This window comes from Alexandromys fortis, unplaced genomic scaffold, assembly GCF_014885135.2.
Source record: "Alexandromys fortis isolate MF-2015 unplaced genomic scaffold, M_Fortis_MF-2015_v1.1 scaffold_10, whole genome shotgun sequence".
Taxonomy (NCBI): domain Eukaryota; kingdom Metazoa; phylum Chordata; class Mammalia; order Rodentia; family Cricetidae; genus Alexandromys; species Alexandromys fortis.
In genome coordinates, this window is record NW_026067895.1 from 11,300,760 (window position 1) to 11,313,942 (window position 13,183).

At 45.3% G+C, this 13,183-nt stretch overlaps 1 protein-coding gene across 5 annotated transcripts in view; it reads left to right on the forward strand.

The window, feature by feature from the left end:
- Smarca2 (SWI/SNF related, matrix associated, actin dependent regulator of chromatin, subfamily a, member 2) overlaps positions 1-13,183 on the forward strand; it is a 164,168-nt gene that overhangs the window by 107,403 nt on the left and 43,582 nt on the right. For all 5 annotated transcript variants that reach the window (XM_050160511.1, XM_050160540.1, XM_050160534.1 and 2 more), the window contains exon 27: positions 1,037-1,255. In XM_050160511.1, coding sequence (XP_050016468.1) covers positions 1,037-1,255 — 219 coding nt within the window. The remainder of the gene's footprint in view (positions 1-1,036; positions 1,256-13,183) is intronic.

Genomic DNA, 13,183 nt, shown 5'->3' on the forward strand with positions numbered 1-13,183 from the left:
GAGGCCTTGAAGGGAAGCCGTTCCACACGTATCTTGGCCAGTTGAGGAGAGACTGATGTGGGGGTGGCAGCTGTTCTAAGGTCTTCCTAAGAGCTGAATGTTTTAAACAGTGAAGAACTGAGGAGTTTGTTCCTTTCCTACACCTCCCCCCCCCACAACTGTGTACTGAGAAATTGATGCACTGGTGACAGCTGACCAGTGTGAACTTCTATGACTCCTCCCCCTCAATGTTTCTCCCTGGCCAATTAAGATTGCAAACCCGCCAGCTCAAGGTCAATATCCCTAAGTAGTAGATGTTTTTTTGTATGTGATCATCTGATCAAAGAGTTCGCTTGCTTGAGGGAAGGAATGAATGATACAGGTAGGGCTCACACTTAAATTTTATTCCCCATTTATTTATGTTGCATGTGGTATGTGGATGTCCCTGCACACGTGGAGGTCAAAGAAGCTGGCTAGAATTGGCCCTTTCCTTCCATCAGGCCGGTCTCAGGGACCAAACTCGGGTCATCAGGCTTGGGAGCAAGTACCTTTACTCACGGACGCATCTTTTCTATTTGTCTATTTGTCTGTTTTTTGTTTCTCAGGGTTTTTTTTTTTCTTTTTTTTCGAGACAGGGTTTCTCTGTAGCTTTGGAGCCTGTCCTAGAACTCACTTGGTAGATCATGCTGTCCTCAAACTCACAGAGATCCACCTTTCTCTGCCTCTGCTGGGATTAAAGGTGCGCGCCACCATGACCCATCCTCATTGGGGCATCTTACAGGCCCAGGGCTCACATTTTTTTTAATTTGAAAGGAGTCCTTAAAGAGGGTATTTTCTTTAATGCAAAAACAAATTCAAATGATGGGTATAGAGAAAGGGATTTTACATGTTGAAATCATTTATGTAGCCACTGCTCTAAGTTTGAACTAGAGCGGGCCAGCTAGGATAGAAGGGGCAGAGAGGGACACGTCTGCAGTGGAAGACGACTTCTGAAGATCTTAAGTTCTGTCCCACAGAGTCCTCTTCCCCCTGGTGACACTGTTATCCCTGTCCCCAGCGCATGGACATGGACCGGCGGAGGGAGGATGCCAGAAATCCAAAGCGCAAGCCCCGGCTGATGGAGGAAGATGAGCTACCCTCCTGGATTATTAAGGATGATGCCGAAGTGGAGAGGCTCACCTGTGAAGAAGAGGAGGAGAAGATATTTGGTAGGGGTTCCCGCCAGCGTCGGGATGTGGACTACAGCGACGCCCTCACCGAGAAGCAGTGGCTCCGGGTAGGTGTGGCTTTTTAAACTCACTCCGTGCCTGGAGTGTTTTCTGTGACTCAGCTGGAAGTCTTTGCTGTGGCAGAGTTGCTAGTGGCAGGGCCCGGTGGCCTGAACACTGAAGGTTGTCTTAGTGGTGCTGTGATCACTCTGTGTTTCCAGGCAGTGCTTAGGGAAAGAAGAGAGTGGAGCATTCTTTTTGGTTAGAGGAGAATTGGCCATGAGAAGTCAGGATTATTAGGGTTGTGAGACACATTAATGTTTTACGGTCAATTGTCTGGCCATGCCTCATTTTCTCAAAATGGACAAGGGGGCCTTAGAGATGTTTTTAATTGTTCCCCCTTATTTCATGGTCTTTAGTTGTGGATGTAATTCTGCTTGGCTTGTATAGAGAGTTCAGGGCGACCTTGTTTTCTGGTTGTGTGACTTCATGGTTATAGCACATTTAGATATGGAAGGTCCTTTGTACTGTTTGGTTTTGATGAAGAAACTGAAGACCCGAGAGAGTGGGTTGCAATTTGGATGGAGATACAAACTCGGTGGTTACCTCGTGTGTTTGCATGTGCAAGCTTGGCCTGGTGTGATTTATCTGTTTCATATACCCATGATAACCTGGACTAGAATCGGTGATGGTAGGGGAAACATGTTATTCTAAAGTTTGTGCGAATTTTTTTTTACTCTTTAGAAAGAGGTAATTTCTCATTTTGACTTGGGACTAAAATCTGACAGTGTTCCTTTGGTACCCCAGAAATATCAGCAAGCTCATAGCAGCCCTGCAAGGAAATGTCACAGCCAGTGGGCTCAACCTTTCATTCAAAGGTTTAGCTATCATTTTTATTCTTTTGAGCAGACGTAGTACCTAACAGGCAGAACAGCCTGTGGCATGCTTTCCAGACAGAGCCAGCAAGCAAGCGCTGGAAATAGTGTGTGCGCTTGGGTAAAGACCAAACTGAACAGAAGCCAGTGTTAGGCGCCATCCATTTCTCAAAGGGAACATAATTCCCAGGCTGTGACAGCCGAGGATTCCAAGACCTGGGTCATGAGAGGGTAGGTGGATAGAGAGGAACTGGGAATGGGTTTTGAGATCGGATATCTGAGGCAGGTGTGCTCTTGATACCACGTGATGGATGATTCTCTCAGGGTGTTGTGTAATGGCAGGGACGTGACCTGAATTTCAAAAAGACAGTGTCTGTGGAATTCTGCAACGTGGATCTAAGAAGGCATCACTCATATTTATGACTGAACAATTGCGCGTCAATAAATATAACTTGTGTGTGTGGACCTAGTCAACGATTAGGGTAGCCTCAGAATACAGCTCTCCGAATTCCCTTTGTTTGGCCGTTAAGATTGAAGTTGTATAATTAAGACCCATCCTATCATGTAAAGTTTTGTTTAATATTCATTTCTGACCTCGGTAAAATTAGATTTCCTTTCTCTTTATTTAAGCAACATATTAATCACTTGGAGTGTTCCTACAGGAGATGAAAGAATCCTAATCTAGGCCCACATTGTAAAATCGATTTTTTTGATATGAATAATCTGCAGATGCCATAGGCAAAAAAGCTCTGTTTATTGGTTGAGATTATAGCCGAATTTGTTTTATGATCATAGTGAGTCACGCTTAAGAATGACAGCACAAATCTTGGGACACCTTCGTGTCAGGATAGCATCTTGCCCTTTGCCCTGTCCCTCAGTGTACCCCACGTGTAGAGCAACTTAGTGAGGGATTGTGGAAATGGGTCATGGTCTTAGATGATGATTGTTACTGGCTTCCCAGTGGTGCTCGGAGAGCATGCGGGATGTGCACAGCAGACTCCTGCTTTTTCCGTCACTGGCGCATTTCAAAACAGAAAACTCGTCTGATGCAAAGAACGAATTCCTCTGTGGAAACTGCTATTTATGACGTTTATCTCCTAAGGTGCCTGGCATTGTGTCAAGTCATCCAAGAGGGCTGAAGCTGTTCTCAGTACAGCTTTAGTGGAATGTATCTTATTGGCAGTCCTTTTGAAAACTGGATTTTATACTCTGTGTGGTCTACTTGCTACTAATTAAAGATCCCTGACCCCTTGACCTAAAATCTTGGGGGAAAAAAATGAATACTTACTGTCCTTTGATGTTGTTACTGACCCGGGAGCAATCCTATTTAATAAAAGGCTAGTAAGTATTTGCTGTTATCAAATGAAGTTGAGGGGTTCTTAGGGGCCTGGGGTGTAAAGATGTTCTGTATTGCTGGCAATTGGGAGGGAGACTGGCAAGTACTACAGAGTAAGGTATGCTCCAACATGGCTGAAGTCATTCTTTTTCCTGGCAACACTGTATGTATAAAGCTTTGCTGGGCTCAAGCCTGAAAGACGTATAGAATCCCAGAGATGGAAGGCGGCTGAATGGAGCTGCGGCCATTCCATGCTCAGCCCACATTCCCTAGTCTTCCTGCCAAAACACCGGCTGTCCCCCAAAGGCAGCACACTGTCTTGTTGTCTTCAGAGCCCCTGAAGTTCAAGGTTCTTCCTCCCTTTGGACAAAATTCTCTTTCCCTATAGTTCCTCCCTGGCCTTGACTCTGCGCCCTGGGAAGAACAGAACAATGTGTTTTCTGTCTTCATACCACAGCCCCATGGGTAAAAGGTTGTAGGGCTCAGGCTTAGTCTGGCATGAACATCCCAGCCCTCCTCTTTTGAACCTTCCTCATCCTTCAAGGTTCAATTCATGGGTTGTTCCAGAAGATAAACACTAATTGCACATCCCAGAGTGCTGTCAAATTCCTTTATCCTCCACCACAGCCCCATCCCAGTTTCCCAGCATCCCCAGTCACCTAGCTTCCTTGGTTGTTGTCTGATTTCCTTGCTGGTTGGTAAGCTGAGACTAGAGCTGTACCTTGTTAGAATTTAGGACTTCCATGTGCAGCGAATTACGTACCACTGTTGCCATGGTGAAGCAGGCTATACGGTAGAGCGTAGAGACAAGTTCTAGTCCCAAAACATAAGCCAGGGTCATTTCTTGGGCTTTTTTCAGACGCTTCCTAGATGAGATCCCTTATTCTCCATGGTGTTCTTCAGGTAGCCAGGCTGGTGGAGCCCCTGCCAGCTGAGGCCGACTCCGAGGGGGAAATGGCATGATGCAGGGGTGTGGGGACCCGTGGTTGTCCTCACCTGCTCCACACACCTCCACTTACATCCTTCTGTGTGGGCCTCCTTCACGTGGCCACCCCAGATGCCCGGAGGACAAAGAGACATTTGCAGCCGTGAGCCTAGGTGAGCAAGCAAAATTTTGACGAACACCTCGGCAGTCAGCTCAGTGTCCTGAGGATAAACGTAAATGCTACTGCTGCTCTCCCGGCAAACACGGTTTCATCACAAACAGGTTTTAGTCTATAATTGGAATGTGCCAAAAATTCCAGCAGAATCCTGGAGAGAGTCGGTTTAGTCGGAGGATCAGAAACAAAAACATTTCTTCTTAATTCATAATGTTTTAAATGAGGAGAATCACAATTTCAAATACAGCTTTTTTTTTTATTAAAATAAAGTATTTTAAGTTGATTTAAAATCTGTTTCCATTGAAGCTTAAATGTTTTTAGTGGTAGGCAATTTCCCAGTCTTGGGCTATCTTTGGTAATGGTCTGTATAATGTCCTTTTACCCAATGGGCTAACCTTAGGGCATCCATCATATTGTCCTTCCTAAGATGGTGTCTGTTGTTTAACAATGACCTTGGTGCCAATCATCTTCATTCTTCCCACCAATAAGTCTCTGTGAGAGTCGGCACAAGGCTGACGGGATACTGTTATCCCTGGAAGTCTTGATGTGTCCCTTTTGATGCTGTTGGAGACTTCGATGACCAGTCCTCTTGATATCTGGTGTCCTGGCCCACCAGCTCCAGCCAAAGCTGTTCTGTGTTCTGATATTTCATTAAGTCTTTGGTTTCTTTAGTCTCAAAGACTCTTCGCTCTTTTGTATCTTGGCTGCTTCTTGAATACCATGTTGGAATGAATATGTGAGATACATCAAAACTGGCCTCTTTTTTTACAGTTGCCAAGTTACCTCCAAGAGATTGGTCCCCGCCCCCCCCCCATGCCTTTTCCTGATTGGTTCAGAGGTTTCCGTGAGCTCCTTACTAGAGTGGCTTGCAGAACTCAGAAAAATTCAGCTCTAGTTTAATGATGATGTGTGTGAATCAAAGGAAGAGAGGCGGGTTCCCCCACCTTTACATGTATATTCAAGGTACCTCAGTCTCCCACTGCATCAGTGGGTACCTCAAACAGGAAGTCCACTGACCTTCAGCAGTCAGGGTGTATGAATTATTCAGGGTTCTGTAGAGTCACAGAACTAATGGCTTGAATCTCTCTCTCTCTCTGTGTGTGTGTGTGTGTGTGTGTGTGTGTGTGTGTATGAATTTATTGGACTGACTTACAGGCTGCAGTCCAACAATGGCTAGTTATGAATGGAAAGTCTAAGAATCTAGTAGCTGCTCAGTCCCACGCGGCTGGGTGTCTCAGCTGGTCTTCTGTGTATGCTGGAATCCTGAAGAGGTAGGCTCCAATGCCAGTGAAGGGATAGGTGTGCTGACAAGGCCAAGGCAAGCAGGTGAAGAAAGAACCCTTCCTTCTTCCACTGTCCTTACGGTGTGGCCCAGATTAAAGGTCTGAATTAAACGCATATGTCATCCTCGCTTCAAAGATTGGGATCACAAGTGTGCTCTCAATTCCTGGATTATAGTTCATTCCAGACATAGTTAAATTGACAACCAAGAATAGCCATCACAGTGTCTATTAGAGCTTCATTAAGCGGACGTGATTAATGAAACCATTGCCCAGCTGACTGACCTCTCAGTCTCTGAGCTCTTTGGCCTCTCTGGAGATGAGGCTGAATGTTATGTTTGTGTGTGATATGTCCCTCCAAAAGCCTGTGTATTGAAGACTTGTTCCCCGGCTGGTGGATCCATCCTTTGAGAGGCCATTGTATCATGAGGCCTTTTATTTCACCGGTGTATTAACCCATTGATGGATTCATATAATGGCATTATTGGGAGCTGGGGGTACCTAAGGGCTGACCAGAGGAGGATAGTCGACAAGATGTGCCCTGTCCTCAGCATCTTTCTGTCTCACCCTCTGCTTCCTGGTTGACATGAGACAAGCAACTGTGCTGCACCATTCCCTTCTACCAGATTGCTGGCCCAGAAACAGCAGCCAAATGACCGTGATCTGAAATCTTTGACACTGCAAGTCAGAATAAGCCTTTTGTCCTTTTACCTATTTATTTCTGGTATTTGTCTCAGCCTGGAAAAGCCAGCTAACAAACAGGCCAAGGTTCCAACACTCTAGTCACATTGTTGACACCAAAGCCCACCAGAAGTCACCGCATCAGCATAGTAAAAGATGTTCCTGTCACTTGGAAATCTCCATCCTAGGAACCTAGGGGTAAAAATGAAAATGAGCAAGAATATTGTTCAGCGGGTAGTGCTGGCTTCAGGCCTGACTTCTGCCCCTCTGCCTGTTTTCCCTCAATGAAAGAAGGCTCTCCGCCTCTTATACAGCAACTTCCTGGCAAGAGTTCTCCATCCTGGGTCTCTAGTGCCATGCTGAGTAGTCCCCATGCACCCGGCCATCTCGGGATTGGGGTGGGCCTTCGGAACTGAAGAAATTCTGTGACAGGACACAAAGGGGTGGCTTCCGGATGAGCAGAAACTAACCGAGAGGCAAAGAAGTGGGGAGGGGCTGCGCCCTGCACCAGTGAGATACTGGGGGTAATTTTCAAAGGAATACCTTCTGAACAAAGAAAGCAGTGGCTTCGATTAGAGAAATCTGTTGATATGGGTAGACATCACCATGTGTAGAGACACAAATACTTCTAAGCATGCTAGGTTTGAGGTCATTTACATGTGCAGGTAAATGAGCAGCGGTGAGCACATTCCAGAGCGTGTTCAGGTCAGGGTCATCAAAATCACCACATCTTTAAAAGAAAAGAGGAGGCATACAGATAGAGAATTTAGTGTTACTCTGAGCACAGTTTTCCCCAGGTCACCTAAATTAAATGACTTGATGATTTGGGCTGTCTCCTTCTCAGATTCTCAAAGGACCCGTAGGAGTGACTTTTTGTTGGTGGTGATGTCACAAAACATCTGACAGAAGCAGCTTAGGGAGGAGAGGTTTGTTGTTGTTGTTGTTATTGTTGTTTTTGGCACAGCCTTCAGGAGGTATGGTCCATCCATCCTGGGGGAGGAAATGACAGCTGGGTTGAGCTCAGCTATAACAGCTGGGGCTTGCAGATGGCCGCATCCCGTGGCAGTTCGGAAGCAGAGAACTCAAGCAGGGCAGAGATGGGGTATCCTTGAAACTTGAGGCTCTGGTGGCCTACATCAGCCAACTAGGCCCTGTGTCTCAAAGGTTCTGAATCCCCCATCAACTGTGGACCAAGGGCTCAGACACATGTCCCCACATAGGGGACATTCACCTTCAAACAGTATCAGCCTTAGCTGAAGTAAAGACGCAGAACCGCTTGGAAGGCATGGCTTTTAAAGGCCAGCAGCTCACACTAGCTATTTCTCAGCCCTTGGTAGGCCTGCCTCACCTGATGGCCAACAGTCTCTCCCTCCTGGAGAAGCCTTGTGTGCTGACGGCCTCCGTTTGCTGGTTTGCAAAGCAAAGGCACTGACCTTATACTTGTTGCTTATTTAAGACAAAGGCTCTCCTTCTTGCACAGGGGATGGTTCTCAAATGTGTGCAAAGGCATATTAATGTGACTTAAAATATGGTCTAGTCAGGCGGTGGGAGCACACACCTATAATCCCGGTACTAGGGTAGCAGAGGCAGGAGGAGCTCTGTGAGTTCGAGGCCAGCCTGGTCTATAGAGCGATTTCCAGGACAGGCCCCAAAGCTGCAGAGAAACCCTGTCTCACCCCCCACCCAAAGACATTATTCTAACAGTATTTGGAAACTTCTTTGGGGTATACCCAAGGTGTTAACAGTGCTGCCTTAGATGGTAAACTTGCATGTGCCAGTTTTGCTCATGATCTCATTGGTGTCTTGCTAATTTCTTGGAAAATTTAAAAAAAAATGTATCTTGTGTATGAGAACAGGCATTGTGTTTGCTATATTGGCAGAGACTGGTGATGAGGCATCGGGTAGCCCAGGGCTTCTTATTTGACTTCAGCCCTGTGTGCTCTGAGATGTTTCCAGTGTTGTAACACAGGTGTTGCTCTTGAGGACCAGGACTTTGTCAAGTTGGGGTTACTGCAAAGCTGAAAGGTGAGCTAACGGTGATTTCTGGAAGGCTTTGTTCTGCTCTTCCCGTCCCTTTGGTCTTCCTGCCAACTTCAAAATGCTTCCCTTCCTTAAGATGCTTAGTGATAACCTGGAATTTGTTTAATTGCTGAGCTGAGTGATTTTTGCCCCGCAGCACTCGGAGCTAATTGGGATGCGATGTAGATTATGTGCTCTGTATAATATGTAATTACAGCTGGGTGGAGACAACAGATTTGGGAGAGCATCCCTTTGTCACACAGTGGATCTGATGCCTTGAAAATGTGCTCTTGAAAAGTCCCACTTTCGCCTGACCCCCGCAGTGCTCCCTTTCCAGTAGTCTCTTTCAATGCTCTCTCCCTCTGCTCTCCCACTCACCCTGGCACAAAGGAACCCCCCAGGTTATCTACAAGGGTGACCCCAGCTAAGACTCCTAGCAATAGCAGACACATAGCCTGAACTGACCATCTCCTGTGGCCAGACTGGTGCCTAGCCCAACAGTCATCAGAGAGACTTCATCCAGCAACTGATAGAAACAGATGCAGCCAAACATTAGGCTGAGTTCAGGAAATTCTGCAGAAGAGGAGGAGAAAGGATTCTAGGAACACGGGGGATGAAAGACACCAAAGGAAAACTCACAGAACCTGGGCTCACCGTGGCTCACAGGGACTGGAACAGACAACCAGGGAGCCTATGTCTGACTGACCTAGGCACTCTGCATATATGTGACAGCTGTGTAGCTTGGTCCTCCTGTGGGACTTCTAACAGTGGGAACAGGGGCTGTCTCTGACTCTTTTACTAACTTTTGAGACCCTACTCCTCATACTGAATCACCTACCCAGCCTTAATACATGGGGAGGTGCTTGGTCTGACTGTAAGGTGATTTGCCGTGTTTTGTTGATACTCACAGGAGACCTGCCCTTTCCTAAACAACAACAACAACAACAACAAAAAACAAAAACAAGGAGTGGATTAGGAGGTGGGAACAGAGAGGGATGGGAGAGGAACTGGGAGGAGGGAAAGAAAGGGAAACTGGCTGGGATGTAAAATTAATTAATTAATTAATAATTTTAAGAAGTCCCATTTAACTAGTTGGAGATTTAGCTCAATGGCAGAGCATTTGCCCAACAAGTGCAGGATTTGATCCTCGGCTCTAGGGGTTGGGGGAAGGAGGAAGAATCCTTTGTGAAATCCATAAAGAATCAATAAAAAGTTAAATTGGCGGGGGGGGGGGGGGGGAGAGTTCCATTCTACCATTACGTACTTCCTGAGGGTGTCGCCTGTTTGCTGTGGGGTCTTTATACACCATGGGGATGAAGTTGTCTGCGCAGATTCCCGGCACGGAAAGGAAATGCCCTGAGTATTTAGGCCCTGATAAGTACTTTGTTTGTGGTGGCGATGAGGCCATTCAGTAACACAGGTATCGTCGGAAGCCATACCGTGTCAAAAGGAGCTTCTGGGAGCAAAGGAGGCTCACCCACATCCTTCCTCTCTCTTGATAACTCTGCTCCCAGAGAGTATGAATTTCTCAGGATTTTTGTACCCAGATGGAGCTCCCCATGATCACATCTGCTGCCCATGAAGAGGACTTTGAGGGGTTTCTTTTTTCAGAACCTGATATAAATGAAAGAAAATGAAGGACTCTTGAGGGTGAAGACAGTGGGGCGTAATCAGGAAATCAGATGTAAGCCTCTCCATGGACCCCACTCTGGCATTTTAAAAGCCGTGGGATGCCAGCATACATATACACACTAGAGAGATCCCTGTGTTTTGCCGCTCAGCACAGGCTGTCGAGGTGACGGGAGAAGGCGAACGGGTCCCTGAAGATTCCAATCATAAAGTACCAGAAAAAAATACGTATACAAAGCAGGGTGGGTGGTGGTGCATGCCTTTAATCTAAGTACTCAGAGGCAAGCAAATCTCTATGAGTTCAAGGCAAGCCTGGTCTACAGAGCAGGTTCCACGACAGCCAGGGCTACAGAGGGAAACCTCGTCTTGAAAAACAAAACAAAACAAAAACCACAAGAAAAAGCTAAGTGAAGTGGTTGGGAATTTCAAATTACATATTTGGAATTCTGCTCAAATACATCAGAAGTAATAAAATTTCGCAGGTATGAAGAGGTAGGCTGTGGGCTCTTCTTTCTGGAAGTATTTGAAACAAGATGCCATCTCTGTTTGGGCTGGATGAAGTCTGAGCTGTCCCGGATCAGAGACAGCCTGGAATCTCTCAGCTATATTTTGGCTGAGAACATCTGTGATTCTGGGAAATGCAGTTTTTCTCTAAAAATATTTTATCTTATGCCAATAAGATTTCTTGGCTACTTTATCTAAGGCGTAACATATATAACACTTTTTATATTTCCCCCGCTTTTGTTTGTTACTTTAAATAATCTCCTTTGTTTTTTAAGATGCAAGACTTAAAAGAATTGACCTTTTGTTTTTTTAATGGCATTTAAGTTTTAAAATGAGGTCATCCAATTTACTGGGGTAGAATTTTCTAGCAAGCTGCATTTCCGTTTTTATACACAAGGGAGAGCTAAGGCCCTAGAAAACAGACTTGGGCTTCAGCTCATTCCAGATTCTGCTTTAGGATGGAAGTCCTGAACTAATTAATGACGCTAAGAGTCACGAATTGTTTGGGGGAAATATTTGACAGTAGTAAAGGAATTTTAATAGCTTCCAACCGCTTTTATTTTATATCCACTGGCCAGATCACTCTAACCAGCAATTCGACCCCAGTATGTTCCCTTCTGTTAGAATTCTGCGGGGTGAATTCAGCAGAAGGAACGGTCCTCAGAGGACCAACTAAAATAAATAATAAAGCTTGTGAGGCAGGAGAAACTGTGGTAATGATTGATTTTTTTTTAACCTTAACGTCTAGAATTTCTGGTCTTGAATTTTATTGCTAGAAATCAGGATTTAGCTACCAAGTCAATCCCAGTCTTCAAAACTAACAGTGGAAAATTGCCCCTGGTCCTACAGGTACAAAGGAGACCCAGCAAGTTCATATCCTCTTGAGATGAAGAAAAAATTCCATTTACTCCTGTAATGTAAGAAAAAAATTGGAAACATGTCTATTTTTTCAAACCAATATTTAGTATTTAATCCTGTTGGGTATATATGTATGTATATATGTTTCTTTCTTTCTATCTATCTATCTATCTATCTATCTATCTATCCTATTTAAAATCAATAAGGTGAGATGACTGAAGTCTCCTTAGAGATGGGCAGATGCCTGAGTTTGAAGGCAGCCTTGTCTATATATCAGGTTCCAACCCACGTTAGGCAGCATAGTAAGACTGTCTCAAATAAAACAAAACAGAAAACAAACAAACAAACAAAACCCCACACAACCCAAACAAACCAATAAATAGGCTTCATCCTTGGTAAGGGTTGGGGCCAACACACTTTAGGGAGAGTAAATCAGGGCAGGGTGACTCCATTTTCCCTGTGTCTGAGTATCTGGATGGGATGAGACCAGCTGCCTCCTACGGCCACTTCCCCTGGGAACTTTAGAACATAAACCGTGAGTTCTGCAAGGGGGTTCAGTACCCACTATTGTTGTGGGAGGCCACTTGTTTGTTCCTGACTGCCCAGACTCCCGAAATAACCACTCAGAAACTGTATTAATTAAATCACTGCTTGGCCAATCACTATAGCATATTGCTAGCTAGCTCTTACATCTAGAATTAACCCATGTCCATTATTTTATATTTTACCATGAGGCTTGTGGCCTACCGGCAAAGTTCAGCTAGCAGCTTGTGTCTTTCCCTCTGGTGGCGCCATGGCGATTCACTGACTCTGCCTTCTTTCTCCCAGCATTCAGTTTAGTGTTGTCCTCCCCCACCCCTTGCCCGTCTAACTCTAGTCTGCTAAGCCACTGGCCAAAACACCTTCTTTTTCACTAACCAATAAAAGCAACACGTATACAGAAGGACTTCCCATACCACCTTATGACCCCTGTATCCTTTGAACCTCTAGGAGCTTTCCTTGTCCTTTTTTATAACATGGTCCATGAGGAGGTATTTATGGTTCATGAGGAGGTGTATTCTATGTTTGAATGTGTGTTACACAGAACCAGAATCCTAAAATAGGAGAGTTAGCGTGTAAGAAAAATATTTGAACGTTTTGGAGAAAGCCCTGATGGGTAATGGAAGAAAACAATTCCGTTGTGTGTCCTGGAGACAAGGTTTAGATCAACAAGAGAAAGACTAGAATAAGGGACTCCTCCTTACTGATGGGATGAAAGAGAATGGCAATGGCGTGGCTGTGAAGGGGTGACTGCATTTGGTTTCTCCAACTCAAGCCAGCCAAACTTCATTCAGCCAGCAGTTAGCTGGGTCTATCTAGTTTTGCCCCAACTGCTTGTCAACCTATACTCACTCAGCCAATGATCTTTACTTCCATTTTCTCCATAGCCCGTGCTTACAGAAAGAACTTGGGGGCTAGGAGTCATAGCATGTGGGCTCTGGCCTGCTGCTAGCTACTTTTAGTGGTCTTTGATAGCCCTTTCCCCAGTGTGAGGATGGCAAGAAAAAGTTGCCTTCCTGCCGGCAGAAAAAGGCCAAGGAGCCAGAAACTGCCTGTATTGCAGACAGTTCTCAGACCTCAAGCCCATGGAAGCATGAAAAGTACATGGATGTTGTTTGTAAGCTCTTATTTTATGGTTACAGAAAGAAAGAAAGAAAGAAAGGAAGGAAGGAAG